Raw genomic sequence first — 21,825 nt, 5'->3', positions numbered from 1 at the left:
ATGCCTCATTCATTTTTAGAAATGTGAGGTAGTTAACACTGTGGTGAGCTAGGCGAGTACGCTTATCGGTCACAATCCCCCCTGCTGCGCTGAACGTCCTTTCGGACAGGACACTGGATGAGGGGCAAGCCAACAGTTCGATTGCAAATTGGGCAAGCTCTGGCCAGAGGTCAAGCCTGCCCACCCAGTAGTCTAGGGGTTCATCACTCCTCAGAGCGTCCACATCGGCCGTTAACCCAATGTAGTCGGACACCTGACGGTCTAGGCGTTCCCTGATGCTGGATCCGGATGACACCTGTCGATGGGTCGGCTGAAAGAATGACCTCATATCCGAAGTCACCAACACATCTTCAAACCGGCCTCTTCTTGCAGGCGCTGTTGGATTGGTACCCGCAAATCCTTCTCTGGGAGTGGGAATTGCTCCTCTGCCAGCGCACGCAAAAGCAGAATGCAGCATTTCTCGAAGCAAGGCCTGGAAGTGCTGCATTCTGACAGCCCTCTGCGACGGCGGTAACATTTCCGCCATTTTGTGTTTGTACCGGGGGTCTAAGTACGTTGCCACCCAGTACTGGTCCTTGACCCTCATGCTTTTTATACGGGGGTCCCTATTAAAACACTGGAGCATGAAGGCCCCCATTTGCACTAAAGTGGAAGCGGTGTGGTGGCCTGGCTCCTGCTCATCATCCAGGATAATGTCGTCCTCTTCATTCTCCTCTCCCCATCCTCGCACAACAGGGATCCCAGAAAGGTTTAAAGCATGCTCTTCTTGCTCCTGCTCATCCGCCCCGGCACCATCCTCCTCTGACTCCTCATCAGACTCCTGTTGTTGACTTGTCTCAGATAGAGTAGCCCCCCCTGGGAATTCATCCAGCATTGCGACTTCCTCATCTTCCCGCTCCTGCTCCTCCACAGCCTGATCAATGACACGACGCAATGCACGCTCCAGAAAGAAGGCATAAGGTACCATGTCACTGATGGCGCCATGGCTGCGACTGACCAGTTTGGTGATCTCCTCAAATGGCCGCAGAAGTCTGCATGTGTCGCGCATGAGCAGCCACTGGCGCGGTGAAAAAAAACCCAGCTCCCCAGAACCGTTTCTTTCGCAGAGTTCATACAGGTAGACGTTAACTGCACGTTTCTGCTGGAGCAGCCTATCAAGCATATAGAAGGTTGAGTTCCATCGCGTCGGGCAATCGCAAATAAGACGTCTGACCGGCAGATGGTGTCGCCGCTGAATGTCAGCAAGGCGAGCCATGGCCGTGTAAGATCTTCTGAAATGGGCCGAGATTTTCCTTGCCTGCCGCAAGATGTCCTGGACCCCAGGGTATTTGACAAGGAATCGCTGCACGACCAAGTTTAAGACGTGTGCCATGCACGGCACGTGCGTGATTTTGCCCTGTTTCAATGCGCTAAGCAGATTGGCACCGTTGTCACACACCACTTTACCAACTGTCAAATTGAGCGGTGTTAGCCACTCATCTGCCTGTGAACGCAAAGCTGAAAGGAGTGCCGGGCCAGTGTGGCTCTTTGCTTCCAGGCACAACAGACGCAGCACGGCATGGCAACGTCTCACCTGGCATGTGGAATAGGTTCTGGGGAGCTTGGGCGGTGCAGTGGAAGAGACGCTAGCAGCGGAAAAGGAGGAGGCAGCTGAGGAGGAGAGGGAGGAGGATGGAGTAGGAGGAGGAGAAGAAGAGTCAGGCCTGCATGCAATCCGTGGCGGTAAAACCAAATCTACACGGGTGCCACGGGTTACATGCTTGACGGCCGTCAGAAGGTTCACCCAGTGGGCAGTAAAACTGATATACCTTCCCTGCCCGTGTTTGCTAGACCACGTGTCTGTGGTCAGATGTATCTTGGCACCGACACTGTGTGCCAGAGATACATTCACTTGCCGCTGAACATGGCCATATAGCTCTGGGATGCCCTTCTCTGAGAAATACTTCCTTCCTGGGACCTTCCATTGTGGTGTTCCAATGGCCACAAATTTGCGAAAGGCCTCCGAGTCCACCAGTTTATATGGCAGTAGTTGGCGGGCTATGAGTTCTGACAAGCCAGCCGCCAACCGTTGGGCAAGAGGGTTATCCGGCGTCATCATTTTTTTACGCTCAAACATTAGGCCCACGGAAGCCTGCCTTTTTGCAGAAAAATGTGAGCTTGGCGTGATGGAAGGTGGAGTGGAGGACAATTGTGAGGAGAGAGGAGAAGGAGAAGTAGAAGACGAGGCTGGACGGTGAGAGCCTGCAGTGTGGCTTTGTGTGTTCCGTTGCTCCCACTGGGCTCGGTGATGGCTGCTCATGTGCCTTCTTAAGGCGGTCGTCCCTAGGTGAGTATTGGGCTTACCGCGACTAACGCGTTGACTGCAAAGATTGCAGATGGCAACGCTATTGTCAGCAGCGGACACGTTAAAAAAAGCCCACACTGCGGAGCCATGTGCCGGTGTCCTGGGAGCGCCAGATGTGACCGTACATGGTCGATGACTCGCTCCTGATACATTTGCAGTCTGCTTTGTCCCTGCTGTGCAATGTAAGTCATTGCTGCTTCTCCTCCCTATCTGCTGGTCCATATCTCCCTCTGAACTCCCCTCCTCTTCCTCTCTTGTGGGCACCCACGTGACATCACTAGACACGTCATCATCAACGTCACCTTCCCCACCGCTATAAGTAGAGATCTCGGAGTAGGCAGCAACACCGGGGACCAACCTCCTCCTTGGGCTGATCTGGGTACTGGCGTCAGACTGCTGAGTAGCGCTTGTTGCTACCTCCTCTTCCTGATCCAATACCAAGAGTGGCTGCGCATCAGAAATGTCCTCTTGATATGGATCGGAAAATAATTCCAGTGACTCAAGCGGAAGGTATGTGGTGGTGGTGGTGGTGGTCGTGTTGTTGGTGGTAGTGTCTTTGGGGGTGCACATAGCAGAGAGTGAAGAAGAGGGTGCAGATCGAGAGGATGAGGAGGGTGCAGAAGAGTAAGGCTGAGCGAGCCACTCAACCAAGTCTGGTGCATCCTTTAAAGTAATTGAACGCACCTTCTGCAACTTCCCACTTTGGCTCAAGCCTGTTGCTCCTGCCCTACCCCTACCACCCCTGCGGAAGGGCCTGCCTCTTCCTCTGCCTGTCATTTTTTAAATGACCCTGTGACAAAACTCTTAGTCCCTATACCGATGAAGGACTGCTGCAGTATAGGGCAGCGGTCAGCAGTGGTGCACGTCAACCCTATCTATTGTGGACCGATAGCGGTCCTTACAGAACAGCAGACTGTACCGCACTCAAGCCTATGTACCGTAGCACCCTATACCAAGTTACCAGTCCTTATAAGAACTTTTGTGGACCAAGCAGGTTGTGTATTAGTGTTTAGCAGACTGTACGTCAGTCCCTATACCGCTGAAGGACTGCTGCAGTATAGGGCAGCGGTCAGCAGTGGTGCACGTCAACCCTATCTATTGTGGACCGATAGCGGTCCTTACAGAACAGCAGACTGTACCGCACTCAAGCCTATGTACCGTAGCACCCTATACCAAGTTACCAGTCCTTATAAGAACTTTTGTGGAACAAGCAGGTTGTGTGTTAGTGATTAGCAGACTGTACGTCAGTCCCTATACCGCTGAAGGACTGCTGCAGTATAGGTGAGCGGTCAGCAGTGGTGCACGTCAACCCTATCTATTGTGGACCTATAGCGGTCCTTACAGAACAGCAGACTGTACCGCACTCAAGCCTATGTACCGTAGCACCCTATACCAAGTTACCAGTCCTTATAAGAACTTTTGTGGACCAAGCAGGTTGTGTATTAGTGTTTAGCAGACTGTACGTCAGTCCCTATACCGCTGAAGGACTGCTGCAGTATAGGGCAGCGGTCAGCAGTGGTGCACGTCAACCCTATCTATTGTGGACCGATAGCGGTCCTTACAGAACAGCAGACTGTACCGCACTCAAGCCTATGTACCGTAGCACCCTATACCAAGTTACCAGTCCTTATAAGAACTTTTGTGGACCAAGCAGGTTGTGTATTAGTGTTTAGCAGACTGTACGTCAGTCCCTATACCGCTGAAGGACTGCTGCAGTATAGGGCAGCGGTCAGCAGTGGTGCACGTCAACCCTATCTATTGTGGACCGATAGCGGTCCTTACAGAACAGCAGACTGTACCGCACTCAAGCCTATGTACCGTAGCACCCTATACCAAGTTACCAGTCCTTATAAGAACTTTTGTGGAACAAGCAGGTTGTGTGTTAGTGATTAGCAGACTGTACGTCAGTCCCTATACCGCTGAAGGACTGCTGCAGTATAGGTGAGCGGTCAGCAGTGGTGCACGTCAACCCTATCTATTGTGGACCGATAGCGGTCCTTACAGAACAGCAGACTGTACCGCACTCAAGCCTATGTACCGTAGCACCCTATACCAAGTTACCAGTCCTTATAAGAACTTTTGTGGACCAAGCAGGTTGTGTATTAGTGTTTAGCAGACTGTACGTCAGTCCCTATACCGCTGAAGGACTGCTGCAGTATAGGGCAGCGGTCAGCAGTGGTGCACGTCAACCCTATCTATTGTGGACCGATAGCGGTCCTTACAGAACAGCAGACTGTACCGCACTCAAGCCTATGTACCGTAGCACCCTATACCAAGTTACCAGTCCTTATAAGAACTTTTGTGGAACAAGCAGGTTGTGTGTTAGTGATTAGCAGACTGTACGTCAGTCCCTATACCGCTGAAGGACTGCTGCAGTATAGGTGAGCGGTCAGCAGTGGTGCACGTCAACCCTATCTATTGTGGACCGATAGCGGTCCTTACAGAACAGCAGACTGTACCGCACTCAAGCCTATGTACCGTAGCACCCTATACCAAGTTACCAGTCCTTATAAGAACTTTTGTGGACCAAGCAGGTTGTGTATTAGTGTTTAGCAGACTGTACGTCAGTCCCTATACCGCTGAAGGACTGCTGCAGTATAGGGCAGCGGTCAGCAGTGGTGCACGTCAACCCTATCTATTGTGGACCGATAGCGGTCCTTACAGAACAGCAGACTGTACCGCACTCAAGCCTATGTACCGTAGCACCCTATACCAAGTTACCAGTCCTTATAAGAACTTTTGTGGAACAAGCAGGTTGTGTGTTAGTGATTAGCAGACTGTACGTCAGTCCCTATACCGCTGAAGGACTGCTGCAGTATAGGTGAGCGGTCAGCAGTGGTGCACGTCAACCCTATCTATTGTGGACCTATAGCGGTCCTTACAGAACAGCAGACTGTACCGCACTCAAGCCTATGTACCGTAGCACCCTATACCAAGTTACCAGTCCTTATAAGAACTTTTGTGGACCAAGCAGGTTGTGTATTAGTGTTTAGCAGACTGTACGTCAGTCCCTATACCGCTGAAGGACTGCTGCAGTATAGGGCAGCGGTCAGCAGTGGTGCACGTCAACCCTATCTATTGTGGACCGATAGCGGTCCTTACAGAACAGCAGACTGTACCGCACTCAAGCCTATGTACCGTAGCACCCTATACCAAGTTACCAGTCCTTATAAGAACTTTTGTGGAACAAGCAGGTTGTGTGTTAGTGATTAGCAGACTGTACGTCAGTCCCTATACCGCTGAAGGACTGCTGCAGTATAGGGCAGCGGTCAGCAGTGGTGCACGTCAACCCTATCTATTGTGGACCGATAGCGGTCCTTACAGAACAGCAGACTGTACCGCACTCAAGCCTATGTACCGTAGCACCCTATACCAAGTTACCAGTCCTTATAAGAACTTTTGTGGAACAAGTGAGTTGTGAATGTTTAGCAGACTGCAGCAGAAGGGCAGCAGTCAAGTATAATATCCTTTCTATATTTGGAAGAAAGAATATTATACATGTACAAGCCTATTACTGTACCACTGATACCAGTCCTGAAAAGAACCTTTGTGGAACTAATAATAACAGCAAGTCTTTAAAATTACCCTCACTGCCTGACAACACTGCTTCCTTCCTGTCCCTATACAAATTGGCAAAAAAAGAGAACGATTAGTGGTTACTGGAACAGCTCTTTTGTGGACCTTGATAGTAACAGCTAATGATGATGATGATGATGATGATGAAAGACTAATCTGGCTGTCCCTGTAGCATACACCGTCCTTTCCCTTTCTCTAAACTAACAAAAGACACTCAGGCTGCTGCAAGAATCAGCAGCACAGCAAACCTATCAACACCTAACACCTATACCAGTCCTGAAAAGAACTTTTGTGTACCAAATAGCTAGTGGTTTATCTCTCCCTACTCCACACAGGAACCTGTCCCTATCGTAACAGAAGAAAGAATGTAAAATGGCCACCGGATCGGGTGTATTTATAGGTTAGGGGGAATGTCCAAGTGTCCATGTGCTGTCATGTCTCAATTGGCTGTCCTGTATCACATGATAAACGTGTCACCAAAGGTTAAAGTTCTTGTATACATTAAACACGTAAGTCCGCCGCGGCGAACGACGGAAAAAGGCGTTCGAACGTGCGGACCGCGAATGTCGGAAATTCGCCGCGAAACGACCGCCGGGCGAAACGTTCGTCCATCACTATCGGAGACAACCTCCCACAGTGACACATACCAGTATTCCATCCACCATTCTGGAATACACCGGAGGGGCCGATACTATTGATGAGCCCCCCACCTCATCAGATCACCTCTGATTTACCGTCAACCGTCAAAGACCACCAAGAACACCGCCACAGCCCAAAAGGGGGACCACCTCACCCTTGAGGGCAACCCCACACCTGCAAAGCCTTCCTGATCCCCTCCTGCAAACCGAGGGACCAAAGGTCAATGCCCACATCTGAAAGGTGAACACCGTCCTTACGTAAATAGAGCCCAACATTTACCTCCAACTCCCGGTGACGGACCACAATCCCCCCATTTTTGGCCACAAACCGCCCAATCACCTTATTGATCCTAATGCGGGTCTTCTCAATGCTCACCTCCGACCGGGCCCACCGCTACACTGTTCTGGCCACAATATGGGACCATACCAGAATTTTACCCGGAAACTGCGCCTGCAGACGCGTAAAGTCCGCCTTTATGTCCGCCATTATGTCCCTTACTTTGCGAATCCCCAAATCATTGCCCCTGGCGTGGAGCACCAACACATCGGGGGGTCTGTCCCTCCCCGCAAACCTTTCCACTTCCCTCATTACTCGTTCCCACAGCATCCCCGGAAAACCCAGCCACTTCACACATGCCTCCCTCCTGGAAATACCCAGTTGCCGTCCATCTGGTCGTGCGTCACCTGTCCGGGCCCCCCAACAAACATAGGAATGCCCCAAAATCCAGACGAGGCGCTCAGAACCTCCACCTGGAACAAAACCAAACAAAACAACAATCATGACACATGGAACAAAACTGTACACAACCAGTAACCAACATCCCCCACTGCCCAACCGAACCCAGGAAGTAGAAAAATTCAATCCACTGCCAACTGCGGCCGTGCATAAGACCGGAACCTCCGTGACTCCCACCTCCCAATCCTGCGAACTGCAGCTTCGTCCAACCCGTACCTGGCAGCCTCAGAGGCCGCCCCGATGGGAAAGGAGTGCGACGCATAGGCTTTGCCCTCCAATCCCACTTCCGACAAACACCGCCGGAAGACCGAAACAAATTGGAACTTGGACAGAAATGAACCGTCCGCATGACGCAAAAGGGAGCCACCCCCCCCTGACCTAACCTTCTGGAACTCCCGGACTGCCGCGACAGGGCAGACACCAGAACCCGGCATCGCATACAGCAACACCACAGCCCCCTTCCCCAGCTGGTCCGTCTTTGACCTGCGCAACCGAAGTGCAACTCGATCCTCGTCCGCCCACACATCCTGCACCAACAAACCCCCCACCGCCCTCTTGGAAGGGCTGACCAGCTCCCCAATCCTGAACGCCCCATAAAACGCCAATGAGAACGCCGCTGTAAACAGCAACACCTCATATCGTGAACCACAAACAGACCGCAACCGCTCACATATAGCCACCAAATTAGCAAACGTGACCGGCCGCCTCGCGTCCTTAGTCCTATGCTGTTTCCGATAACCTTTCAACGCCTGCCTAACCCAAAAATCCTTCGTACCATCCACCCCCCCACTCAATTTGAAAAAGAAGGCCAAACCCGCCAGTTTCCGGTCAATGACTGAGACCGACGCCCCTGTTTCCATGTACCGAACCACCAGGTACAGCACCAGCAGTCGCCGATCGGCTCCCCGATCACGCGCCCCAACTTCCTGCACCAACTCAACCCACTCGGACCAAACCTTAGAGTAAGCCGCCCAAGTGGATGCACTCACAGACCGCCGGATCCATCCTGCGGCGTGTCCAAAGGTAGCTCCCACATCCAAGCCGGGCAAGGAACTCCCGTCTCCTCCGCGCCCGGCGCTAAAATCCGGAACTTGTCCCACTGAAAACGAGACAATGAATCCGCCAATGAGTTTTCCACCCCCGGGATATGTGCACAGCATAAACAAAAATGTTCAACTGCAAACACCTGAAAACCAATTGACGCAACAGTTTAATAACCGGAGGCGAGGAAGCCGACATCTGATTAATGACCTGCACCACCCCCATATTGTCGCAGTTGATGCGCAATTTCAGATCCTTAAAGTCCTCCCCCCACAGCTCCAACGCCAGCACCACGGGGAAGAGCTCCAGCAACACCAAGTTCCCAAGAAACCCAACCTCGCTCCAAGAGCGTGGCCAGGGCTCCGCACTCCACCGTCCCCGAAAGTACGCCCCATAACCCGATGAGCCGGCTGCATCCGTCACCAGGTCTACATCAAAATTACTCACGGGGCCGGCCATCCACATGGCCCTGCCATTGTACGCCGCCAAGAAGGCATGCCACACCCGCAGGTCTTCCCTGTGAGCCTGTCGCAAACGAATAAAATGAGTTGGGACCGTCACCCCCACTGTAGCTGCCGACAGCCGTCGGCAAAACACCCTCCCCATGTGAATGATTCTTCAAGCGAAGTTCAACTTACTCAACAACGACTGCAACGTCCTCAACTGCACCTTGCGCCGTCCTTGAATCGCGCTGATCTCCCCCTGCAGATCCTCCAGCTTAGCCTGCGGCAACCTACACTCCATGGCCACTGAGTCTATCACTATCCCCAAAAAACTCAATTCTGAGGTCGGGCCTTCCGTTTTTTCCGCTGCCAGGGGCACTCTAAACCTGCCCGCGATGTGCTGCAACGTGGAAAGGAGAATCGCACACACAGCGGAGGCAGGGGGCCCAATGCACAAAAAGTCATCCAGATAATGGATGACCGAATCAAGCCCGGACACATCCCGCACCATCCATTCCAAAAAGGTACTAAAGGACTCAAAAAACGCACACGAAATGGAGCAGCCCATCGGCAGGCACTTATCCACATAGAACTTGTCCCGCCAGCGGCACCCCAACAACCGAAAGCTGTCAGGATGTACCGGAAGCAGGCGAAAAGCCGACTCCACGTCTGCCTTCGCCATAAGCGCTCCCCGCCCATACCGGCGCACCCAGCTGACCGCCGCGTCAAAGGACGTTTAAAAACCGTACACGCATCTGGGTCAATAAAGTCATTGAGCGAACCCCTTTTGGAAAGGACAAGTGGTGGATCAGCCGGAACTTTGAAGCTTCCTTCTTGGGAACAACTCCCAATGGGGAAACCACGAAGTCCCCACAAGGGTTAGCCACAAAGGGGCCCCCATACGGCCCAATGCCACCTCTTTCCCCAGCTTTTCATCCACCACCCCTGGGTGCTCCAAAGCCGACTTCAAATTCCCTGCCTCCGGCGGAACCACCGCCAAAGAACAAGGAATCCTGAACCCGTCCCGAAAACCCAATGCCAACAGATCCTGACCACGTCGGTCCGCACGGTCGCCTCCTTGGTGCCCGTCCCCGTCCCCCCCTGCTGAACCCCGACAGGGGCCAGGGAGGGCGCCCCCCCCCGCCTGCCGATCGTCCTTCTCAGGGGTCCCCACCCCCGGCGCCGACCACGGTGCCGCTGGCCCCGCTGGGGGCCTTCCCTTATCAAATTTAGCCACCAACACCCGCAGACCCTCCAAAAGCTCGTGAACCTGAGCTGCGGCCCCGTCCCCGGCAGGGGCAGCCACCGACCCCTCCCCCGTGGCAGGAACCACCGACACCCCTGTGCCTACCCGCACCACCCCCAGCAAATCCTGCAAAGCATGAGATACATTCAAAGGAATAATGGACTCACCAGGCTGACCAGGGGCACGCCCCACAGCCGGTCTGCTGCTCTCCCGCGCTGGCGCAGTCTGCTCCTCCTCCTCCGAAAGCTCGCCCTCAGACCGATCTGAACGATCCTCCGCCAGTGGTGCACGAAGCCCCCCGAGCGACGGGACTCCCGAGGCCGTCCCCTCCGCTTCCGATGGGGCCCGCCCCCGGCAGACTGAACTCCGCGACTCAGACCGGCGTGACAGACCAGACCTGAGGGCATCTCGTGACGATCCCGCCTCCGCTGCTGCAGTCGACCTTCCATCCGGTAAGCTCCGCCCCCGCGCCGGGCGAGCGGAACTCGCGGCCTAGCTGGTGGTCCCCCGGGATCCATAGCCCCCTCCCACCAGTCCACTGGATGACCCCCCTGCGTTGCTGGGGCCCGCCAAGTCCTCACCCCTTCCCCCAGTCCCGACAACCCCCCCCTGCGGGGAAGCGGCGCCATGTCGGCCCGTGGCCCCGCCCCCCGCGATAGGCTGGCGGCGTCCCGACCGCCCAGAGCCTACCGCCTCGCACAGCACCCGTTTGGCAGGGGGAACAGCTCCATCTTCCCCAGGGCTCCGGACCCCACGATGCGGCCGAGAGGCAGGCCCGGGCGAATAACGTGCCGGAGGCCGAGACCTCCGCGCGCGGTGTGTCCGCTCACCCTGCCGCCGATCACTCCCAGACTCCACCGCCAGCGATGCCACTTGGTCCCGCAGCCACTCCGGACCCATCACCGCCGCCGCCCGTTTCAATCCCGCCAAGATTTCGGCCACGTCCGCCATTGTGAGAGGAGCAGTAGTAAAAGCTGCCTTCTCTTCCAGATTCTCTCCACAGACTGAATTTTACTCCGCCCACTCCCTTTATAAGGCTCCTCCCTTTCCTCCACAAAGTTAACTGATATCCAGCCACCTGACTTCCTCTCTTCCTTGCCCAGAATATTAACCCTCAGTGTCCCTTAGTCACACTGTCATGCCTGGCCCTCCATTATCACTTGCAGTGTCATTCCGTGCCTTTCTTGACTGCTGGTCACTTATTCCCTTTTAAAGGCCTTTGTTTAAGAGGTGGCTCACATTCCTTCCACTTTCATTCACCTGTGTCACAACGGGATCTCAATTTGGTCATGTTGGCTCTACAGAAGCCTCTCCTTGAGCTCATTCAGGATATTCCCTTGGCTGACCTTACTTGTAAGGTGGGATTTATCAGTGTATTATGTCAATGAGACAGATTTCAGAATTATCAATCTTATCCAGTAAGGAACCCTTCCTTGTTCTTCACAAAGAAATGGTGGTCTTTAGTCCCTGGGCCTTCTTTCTTCCAAAGGCAGTAGAGTGTTCAGCCCCATCCAGCTGCCGTGTATGTCAGCCTTTAGCCAGGCTGCAGGAAGCAGGCCTAGATGCTGCACCTGTGGCTCCTGGGAACACTAATATCCCAGAATTGGACACACTTGGACTAAACGTCTGGTGTACAAGGGGCCTTAGGCTTTATGTACAAGGGACGTTTTTAACCTCTCCTGAACGATTTAAGTTGACAGATAGTAACTCACTTTTAAAACATCTGTTTTGCCACATTTATATGCCACGTATAGTGGCGTTTTCCTGCGTTTGTGTTTAGAAGCGCTTAAAAAAAAATAGCCAAAAATGAAAAACGCCTCTAAACGAAATATGGCTAAATGCAAGTTACCGTGTTTAGAAGCACTTGAAATGCCTGTAAACTCAGCTTCTGAATGCATCCAAAAAATGCCTCTAATCTCCACTTCCTAGAAAGGACTATAAACGACCCCGTGTACATGGACAGATAAGATAACATAGAGGAGAGTTCAGGGGCAGTTGAAAAAAACTGCCAACTGCTAAACGTCCGTCTACCAGCAGCCGTGTACATGAGGCCTAAGGCTTAATGTACACGGGACATATTTACAACCTCTCCTGAACGATTTAACTTGACAGATAGTAATCCACGTTTAAAACATCCGTTTTGCCACGTTTACATGCCATGTTTAGCCGTGTTTGCGTTTAAATTTTTTTTATTTTTTTCAAAATAGGCAAAAATGAAAAATGCCGGTAAACGAAATGCTGCTGAACATGAGTTACCGCGTTTAGCCCGCTTGGTGTCTGAAACGTCAGGAACTTTGGCGTCTAAACTCATTTTTTTGCCTTCACAGTAAAGCCTATAAATGCAACTGCCTAAAAATGACATTAAACAAACCTGTGTACATGTACACATAAGATAACATTGGATGAGTTCAGGGGCAGTTGAAAATCTCTCAAAGTTGGGAGGTTTGATTATCTTTACTACTGTGGGAAAAAAAACTTCCTTTTCTGTACTTTAATAATACTGATCTGGATCAGCCTCGCCCTGTGTAGGAGGAAGTGACCCTCCCAACTCCATTCTTCTCCGGTGTCAGAGATTTTCATTGTCATTTCTCTCTTCTGCTGTCAGCGATGGCGTCTGCTAACCTGAGTGCTGAGTTGGAATGTTCCGTCTGTCTGAACATTTATACAGATCCTGTAAACCTGAGATGTGGACACAACTTCTGCCAGGTCTGTATTGATCGTGTGCTGGATACACAGGGGGGGTCTGGAGGATATTCCTGTCCTGAATGCCGAGAGAAGTTTCCGGCTCGTCCTGCACTGCAGAGGAACATAACACTACGTAACATAGTGGGGAATTTCCTGTCTGCTCAGCCACATCAGGAGGAGTCCGGGGTCTTCTGTACTCACTGTGTGGACTCTCCTGTACCTGCTGTTAGATCCTGTCTGCACTGTGAGGTTTCTCTGTGTGATAAACACCTGAGAGTCCACAAAAAGTCCCCAGAACACGTCTTATGTGACCCCACCTTGTCCATGGAGAGCAGGAAATGCTCCGTCCATAAGAAGATCCTGGAGTATTACTGCACTGAGGATAATACCTGTATCTGTATGTCTTGTAGTTTGGCTGGAGAACATCGAGGACACCAGGTGGAGATGCTGGATGAGGCTTCTGAGAAGAAGAAGGAGACACTGAGGAATGTTCTGCAGAAACTTCTGATAAAGAGAGAGGAGATGGAGGGAAGAGTCCAGAGTCTGCAGGAACACAGGAGGAAAGTAGAAGAAAAAGCAGCTGGTGACACCAAGAGAGTCACTGCCCTGTTTAGAGATCTCAGGAGACGTCTGGAAGACCTGAAGAAGAGAGTCCTGAGGGAAATCTCCGGGAGGGCAGAGCGGATCTCCATCTCCATCCGGGATCTGGAAATAAAGAAGGAGGAGCTGTCCAGGAAGTTGCGTCACATTGAGGAGCTGTGTAACGTGACGGATCCACTGACTGTCTTACAGGAATCAGACACAGGTGACTTGTGTGATACTGAGGATGGAGATAATGAGGACAGAGAGAGGCATGAGGAGCTCCTCCATGATGGAGGGGGTCTGGATGTGGATGGGATATCACACACATTACACACATTATCTGATATAATAAGAGAGGTAAATGTATCCTCCTATATACAGGGAGCGGCACACATATTACTGGATGTAAATACAGCTCATAATAATCTCCATATATCAGATGACAGGAAAACTATATCCTGGTCACGTAGAAAACAGAATCGTCCAGAAACACCAGAGAGATTTCAGGATTATACTCAGGTGTTGAGCAGTCGGAGTTTCTCCTCAGGGAGACATTACTGGGAAGTGGATGTCGGGAGATCAGATTTCTGGATAGTCGGGATGTGTTACCCCAGTATAGACAGGAGAGGAGGGCAGTCACTGATTGGATATAATAAGAAGTCCTGGGGTTTGTGGAGGGAAGGTGATAAGTATTGGGTGATACATGACAGGAAAGAGATCCTCTTACCCTCCAATATCCCCAGTAACAAAGTCAGGATATATCTGGATTATGAGGTCGGACGGATCTCCTTTTATGATCTGTGTGACCCGATCCGACATCTCCGCACCTTCACCACCACCTTCACTGAGCCCCTCCATGCTGGGATATATGTAGGGAGAGGTTCTATGAAGATCTGTGGGGGGAATAGGGAATAATAGTAATAGTCAGAACTCTGCCCAGAGACTAATGATGTCACAAGGATGGGTGGTGGGATTGGTAGAATTGTCAGCCAATAGGATAAAGCAGTGGGTGGAACTTCAGTCAGTGCCCTGCAGGTTTTTCTTCTATTTGTGATTTCTCCCTCTGTCACTCCCTGTGATTGGGTAGGAGATCTCTCCAGTTACTGGAGTAACAGTGAATGACATGTTCCTATTTGTCAGTAAAGAGGGGTTTGGCCTATATATATAATTATCTATCTATCTATCTATCTATCTATCTATCTATCTATCTATCTATCTATCTATCTATCTATCTATCTATCTATCTATCTATCTATCTATCTATCTCATGACAATTACTTTCATTCTAATCATTAAACAGAAAGTTATCACAGTGTGTGACATCACCAATCTCCTCCTCTGGCCCCTCCCCCTACTCTCTGCCCCTCTCCCACATGCAGTCACTCTGTGTGGGGTGCAGTGCGATCGCTGTGATTGGATAGGATGGGGTCCCCTCTCCTCTTTTTCCTCCTCCTATTCCATACAATCTATACTAAATAGAGATGAAAAGAAATGTAACAATCTCAGAGGAAATGTATGAAGAAGGGATCTAGAGATTTACTGCTAAGACAATAAAATGTGATGTATCATTAAAGTGTATGTCCACCCATAATGTTTTCTTTTCTTCGTTTTGGATGGAGGGGGAGAATTAGAACCCCTGTCCGGTTTTTACTGCTATCCAGCTCTCCATTTTACCAAGCAGGAAGTGAGGGGCGCTCTCCACAATTATAATAAAATCTGACTGGGGCTCTAGGCCTTCCCCTATTCTACTAAAAATGTATGTCTGGGTCCCCTTTGCTGCTTTCGTCTCATTCCTGTCCGGTACAATGTTGTCAGCAGGACAGGAAGTGAGGGGAATCCCCAGATAGCAGTAAAAACACAACAGGGGTTCTAATCCTCCCTCACTCCATCCAATACTATAAAGAAAAGTTCTTAGCTTGGCATAGACTTCAATGGAATATATCAGTAATATAATAGTGTCGGTGTCACTGTTATCAGCACTGAGATGTATATTGCTGTGCAGCATGTTCTCCGGTCTCACCCTCATCTTCCCCACCAGAGAGGACAATACCTTACAGAGACACGGCACACATCAGGCTGGTAATATGTAGAATATACGGGAAGAGAGAGAGGGTGAGACCGGAGAACACACTCAGGGCTGCTGTTAGAGATCATGGGGCCCGGTACATTACCTGACAGGGACCCCCCAGCCTGGATGGGTGTGTGGGGTCAGGTAATGGCCCTGAACACGGCTTCAGCCGCATGAACAAATCACTCATTCATGCGACCAGACTACCTGTGGGAAGGAACCCTTAATTATGTTTTTTTTTTACAAATTATTTTTGTTTTATTATTTAAATTTTTTAACAGCCCTGTGCGTGGGGGGCTTTTGTGGAATATCAGGGGTCCATACAGACCTCTGATGATACACTCTTTAGGCAGAAGAAGAAATTGAGGACAGAAATCCCCACTTCTTTCTCTGGAGCTGAAGCTTGCCGGGAATGAATGAACAGGAGGTGTTCTGTACAGAGGCTTACTGTTCATTCACCAACCGAAGCATAGTAAGCACAGTTTATCATGCTTCAGTTTTGAATAAACACAGAAGTGATCATTATCAATCACTCACTGTGTTCACTGAGAAAAAGAAGGGGCTGATAAATATGACATATTTACTGGTCCCCCTGTGTGCCCACAGCAGCTTACAGCCAGTGCCAGGTTGAGGAGGAGAAGCTGGCAGAGCTGTGGGGAGAAGAGGGCCACCATGGGATTAGAGCTGTGTGGAATGGAGATTGGGGACAGAAGGGGGGTGATCAGAGTAGTGGGGGGCCAATCTCTGAAACCGATCCCCCTGTGGCTCCCCCTGCAGCAGCTGGTGGGAAGGAGAGAAGGAGAAGTCATCTGCACTGTGGGGGAGATGGTGGGGCTCTTGCCTGTGATCAGCAGCTTTTTGAACTGCCTGCACCATAAAGCTGCCCAGACCCCATACAGGAGGGCCGGTTCTACCCCCTCTGTGGCCCTGAACACGCTGAACACCAATATACATCACAGTGCTGCTAACAGTCACACCATCTGATTGGTTGCTCCGAGTCTCACACTCTGCACTACTGTGCTGAATAAGAGGAGATGTATTATGGGAAAAAGGAGAACACGGGGTTGATCTGTTACTTTATCTTTCTGAAAGCCTACGAGGGAAGCCGGGGGCCCAAATACTGTATATGACATTGTCTGGAGGCCACAAAAATATCACATTGCCTAGGGGCCCCAAATATATCATATGGCTTGGGAACACAAGTATGTGACATTGTCTAGGATTCCCCAAATATGCCCCAGTCCCTGGGGGCCCAAATATGTCCCATTCTCTGAAAGCCTAAAAAATATAACTTTGCCTGGGGCCCCCAAACATTTCCAAGGGTCTGGTAGCAGGGCCGAGCCAAAGTGTTGCAGAAGAGGCAGCCAACTTGGGTACTTTAGTGGGACGGGGGCACAAAAATGGCAGAACCTGCTACCTATACCGCTATAGTTCACAGCTCATGGGGGGACACTTTGATTTTTTGCCTTGGGTGTGAAAGGAGTCTGTCTGGGGCCCCAAGTGTGTCTCAATACCTAGGGATCCTATATGAGGCTTTACTTATTTTTTTGGAGACCCAAATATATCACATTGTTTTGGGACCCCAAATGGACTCTGACACTTGTCCACTCAGGGCCCATCCCGACCTCTTTACATTCACCATTATTGCTCTCCTCTGCTGCTCCATCTCCCCCCCATGTAGGTTCCATGTTGGAATATATCAGAGCTTACACAGGATTGATGATGTCACCCCTCCCCCTCCCTCATGTGACAGTATTCAAGCCTGGTGATTGGCTTCTTAGCCTTGAACATTGTATGCTGGGAAAAGATCACATGATCCCTCATACCCGGGAAATTGGGAACCTATCAAGGGCTTTGATGGAGCAACAACATATTGGGGAACAGCAAAGGAGAATATATAGGGGGGGTTTGGAGGGTTTTCAAGAGAACCTCCCACTTTACCCTGAAAGGACAAAGTGGACGGAGTCTCTGTATCCTGCCTGACCAAAGGTTCCTCAGTCAGTATGACTATGTTCAGTGGTAAGAGGTGATGGGGTGCACTGATCTGGGGGTGCAGTACTTACCTGGAGAGATGTACTTACTGTTCTCTATAGACTGCAATATAACAGTGTACACTTCTCCGGCTCTGAGTGTGGATGTACATGGAGACTCTATAGGGCAGGGGTCTCAAACTGACGGCCCTCCAGCTGTTGCAGAACTACAAGTCCCATGATGCCTCTGCTTGACAGAGTCATGCTTGTAACTGTCAGCCTTGCAATGCCTCATGGGACTTGTAGTTTCGCAACAGCTGGAGGGCCGCCAGTTTGAGACCCCTGCTATAGGGGGTGTACGGCTGCTGCATTACTTACAGAAGGGGCGGGACATTATTTCCTATGGCTCCTCCCAGTACATGATCATTATGTATAGTGAGATGGGACATTGTATAGAGTGCTGGATCTGAGACAGAGCGCAGAGTGTAACATGACTTATGGGAGGCACAGGTGGAGGTGTACAGGCCCTTTAAGACCAGATCTATCTATCTATCTATCTATCTATCTATCTATCTATCTATCTATAATATAAGATTACTGTTGGAATCAGACAGGAATTAGGATTATACATCTACACAGCTGTTTGTACAGCCGAACTCAGCCATATTGATGCCAGGCAGTCTCACATGTTGAAAAGTAAGGAATGTGACACAATTTGAATAGCAGAATGGGTTCTATTCAGCCCACCTGCAATGTACTGAACTTCAAAGGCAATATGGTGCCGACTTGTCTGCAAGAACAAAGGACAGCTGGTGGGGCGTCCGAGATCGAGCCACAAGATGGCAATCCAGTCGGAGCAGTTGCAATTCATGGGCAGACACTGCCCCCCAGAGGCCAAGTATGGCAGGACTGTACGAGGTAATTAGCCTGGGGGAGGAAACGCCCCAGAGACGCTGATTGGTCTACGGGAAAAGTAGGATGGGCTATGGGGTGTGGTATGGCTGAGGTATGTTTAACAAAAAGGTTTTGCAACCATGAGTTCGGCCTCCTCTCACTTCCATCATGAGGCGTAGCTGCGAAGGTCGGATAAGTATGGCTTATATTGTACTTTGATTGTATGCTATGTATTATTGTAACTTCTATTGATACCTTATGCACGCTGTATTATTTCCTTGGGAAATAAATGAGATTTGATTGATCTTAGACCGTGTATTGATTTCATAGCCAAGGGTGGTAGTATTGTGATATTAACAATAACATGTGCTTGGCGTATTTGAGGCTTAGCTGAACTATAGTGACTAGACAAAGGAATACATAACTGATAATAATAGTACTAGACTGAATTGAACAGTTACTTCAATTACAATATGTAGTAGAAATAAGAATATAATAAGTTTGAAGATTGTGTCATTCTTTTCCATCATATATCGCTGTCATCATGTGTGATTGATAAGTGTATCTACATTATTATATCATATATTATATCACTTTTATAATGGATCCTAATATAATGTGTCCCCATAGAATGGATCACCAATAGAATTCTATGGGATCACTTTTATAACTAATGATTTTATATTATATCACTTATACTGATTTTTAGGTTTTTGATTTATTCGATTTTTAGATTTAAGTCACATGATAATTGCGCAAATGTTTATCAAAATAATATTTTTGCTGAAAATACAGGAAAATCATTATTAGCGGATACAAATACAACATAACTTACAAAATTCCTTCTAATTCTAGAACATGGACCTGTATTGAGCTAATAAATAACAAATTTGTAAATTTTTGTGTTTTTTTGTAAACCAGTGAGAATTGAAGGAACACAGATCTGTAAATAGGCGACTTACACTGACCAATGGCGGCAGCCAGTTGGGATTGAGAAAAAATTTACAACACGCCCCTTTTTATAGAAATTGTTCTAATGATTGACTTCTGCTGAGCAGGGACGGCCGCACACTGATCGACATCGAGCCGATCCCCGCTGAACCGGCTGAATTTCCATCCATGTATGGGCAGCTTTAGGGCTCATTCACACTAGGGGCAGGGACTGACACTTCTTCGAAAAAGTGCTCCATACTCAGATCACTTTTCAGAGGTGTTTGACAATATCTCACCTCCTCACCACCCGTTTTAACCCCTTAAAGCAACGCCACCACCCTGCAACTGGGTCCATTACACATGGATATGGGGTGGTGGCAGAGTGTCCCTATCTACTGTAGAGTCCGGGGGAAGGGTTCCTCTGGGCACGACCGACCTGGAAGCTGCAATCAGAATCATGTGATGGGAATCAGATCCTATGAAATCTATGAATGGGTCATGTTTGGTGGGTGGTGGTATCTGCCGAATGCAATAAAGGGATACCTGCTTTGCTTTGAGGCCACAACATGTGTTCACCCCTGACTGCTGACTCTGCAGCTAAAGGGGGAGCAGTTTTGGGCTCAACCAGGGGGTTATACCACCCCCCGACTGCTAGTGTGAAGGATTCTCATGTGTGTTGGTGCACCACAGACAGCCAATCATAAGCGGAGGAGACATTCCTCGCCCTGCAGCTGTACATATACATGAAGCACATGGGGGAGGGGGGGTCAATAGACACAGGGGGGATCAGAGGAAACGGGGTGATGAAAGCCCATGGAGGATCAGAAGAGATGTCAGAGATCTGCAGAGGGGAGAGGACACTAACTGTAGCCAATAGAAAATAGGAATGGTGCTAGCTGCGGGGGTTGGGGGAATAGCTGTAATCGGCCATTTTTCTACACACCAGAGTCTGGGGGTCACTTCTGGTATAAGTTGAAGGTTAGAAATAGAAATGTTTTGAGGCACTGAGGATTTCCATGGTACCATGGAACTCACTACACTAAATACAGTGTAAAATCATTATATTTATTACAAAAGTTATACAAAATCATTAATAAATACTTCACACACCAGCAACAAAATGTAATAATATAAAAAAAAAGTAAAGGGAACTAAACCCATTCAAAGACTGGATGTCTTCATATAGTCCCCCATAAATGTAAGGAATGTAGAATAGATGTTAGTCCAGCCTTCCTGCCAACATGTTTCGCGCGGTAACCGCTTCCTCAGGAGTTTTAGAAGAGAGTAATAATCTGCAGAGCACAAGACATAAATCATAGCACACCAAGAAAACATGCATAGACATACAGTATGTATACACTTATGATAAAACACACATACACATGCCCACACAAGATACGCACACATAATAAATTCACTATATGCAATGCATCACCACATGTACTGTACAAGAAACTCATATGGCCAATGAAAACAAGAGAAGGGGGCAACACTCACCCAAAAATTCACACAGACCCATCCAGGAAGGGAACATCACATATGGTGGTCTCCCTGGTCAGTCTGGAATCCAGGTAAGGTGAGGGCTGATAAGCTCTGTTTGATGTACGTATTTCTTAAAGCGGAGGTCCACCCTAAAGTGGACCTTCCGCTCATCGGAACCCTCCCCCCCTCCGGCGCCACAACTGGCACCTTTCAGGGGGAGGGGGGTGCAGATACCTGTACAGTACAGGTATCTGCACCCACTTCCGGGATAGCTCTCTGCGGAAAGGGGCGTAGATTACGCCCCTTTCCGAAAGTCCCCCACTGCCTGCTGGGAAACACACAGATCCCAGAGGCAGCGGGTCCATCCTTTTTGCGCAGCGCGACTCGCACATGCGCAGTAGGGAACCAGGAAATGAAGCCGAAAGGCTCCACTTCCTGATTCCCATACCCAAGATGGCGGCGGCAGCACCCGAGAGACGATCGAGAGATCGGCTTCGGGTGCTGACATCGCGGGCACGCTGGACAGGTAAGTGTCACTATTTTAAAAGTCAGCAGCTGCAGTATTTGTAGCTGCTGGCTTTAAAAAAAAAAAAAAAACGCGGAGTCCCGGCAGACTTCCGCTTTAATATAGCATTGTAAGGGTAGCCAACCAGACGTTGTACATAGTATACAGATTACTCTATATACACACCAAGGAGATGTAAGGATCCTAAAATATTGTACACTGGCGGTGCCTGATCAAAGAAATAGGAATCCTTCAAAAGTACTAGCTGGTCAAAACCAAACCTATATAGAGATAAGTAGAGAGAAATCATTAGAGATGGGCCAAACACTCCTGGGTTCAGTTCGTAGCAGAACTCCTGAACAGGGGAGAAGTTCTAACCCAAACGGTGAAACCCCTATTGAAGTCAATTGGAGCCGAACAGGAAAAAATGAAAAAGTATCAAATTTTGAAGGCTTATATGGTAGTAAATGGCCATAAAAGGGATATGGGGGCCGGGTACTGCCCTGGGGGGATATGTATCAATTCAAAAACATTTTTTAAAGTGCAACAATAAAAATGAAAAATTCCTTTAAATATATATTCCGAGGGAGGGTCCCCTTAGTCTGCCTCTAAAGTGGTGCATCTGCAGCATGTATAGAACCTGCTGCAGAAAAAATGGCATTTCTAAAGAAAACAAAAAGAG

The 21,825-nt window shown here is 49.6% G+C and overlaps 1 protein-coding gene across 1 annotated transcript; it reads left to right on the top strand.

The window, feature by feature from the left end:
* Positions 1-12,594: 12,594 nt before the first annotated feature.
* LOC143961648 (E3 ubiquitin-protein ligase TRIM39-like) lies at positions 12,595-14,257 on the top strand. The gene has a single exon (XM_077470970.1). It carries the CDS (start codon positions 12,632-12,634, stop codon positions 14,204-14,206), a length of 1,575 nt encoding a protein of 524 aa, XP_077327096.1. The 5' UTR covers positions 12,595-12,631; the 3' UTR covers positions 14,207-14,257.
* Positions 14,258-21,825: the final 7,568 nt, after the last annotated feature.

The sequence above is a fragment of the Lithobates pipiens genome, unplaced genomic scaffold, assembly GCF_037356315.1.
Source record: "Lithobates pipiens isolate NorthernLeopardFrog02 unplaced genomic scaffold, aLitPip1_a1.2 Scaffold_8, whole genome shotgun sequence".
Classification (NCBI taxonomy): Eukaryota; Metazoa; Chordata; class Amphibia; order Anura; family Ranidae; genus Lithobates; species Lithobates pipiens.
Note: the sequence above shows the minus strand (reverse complement) of the source record. Positions and strands in the feature narration are given on the sequence as shown.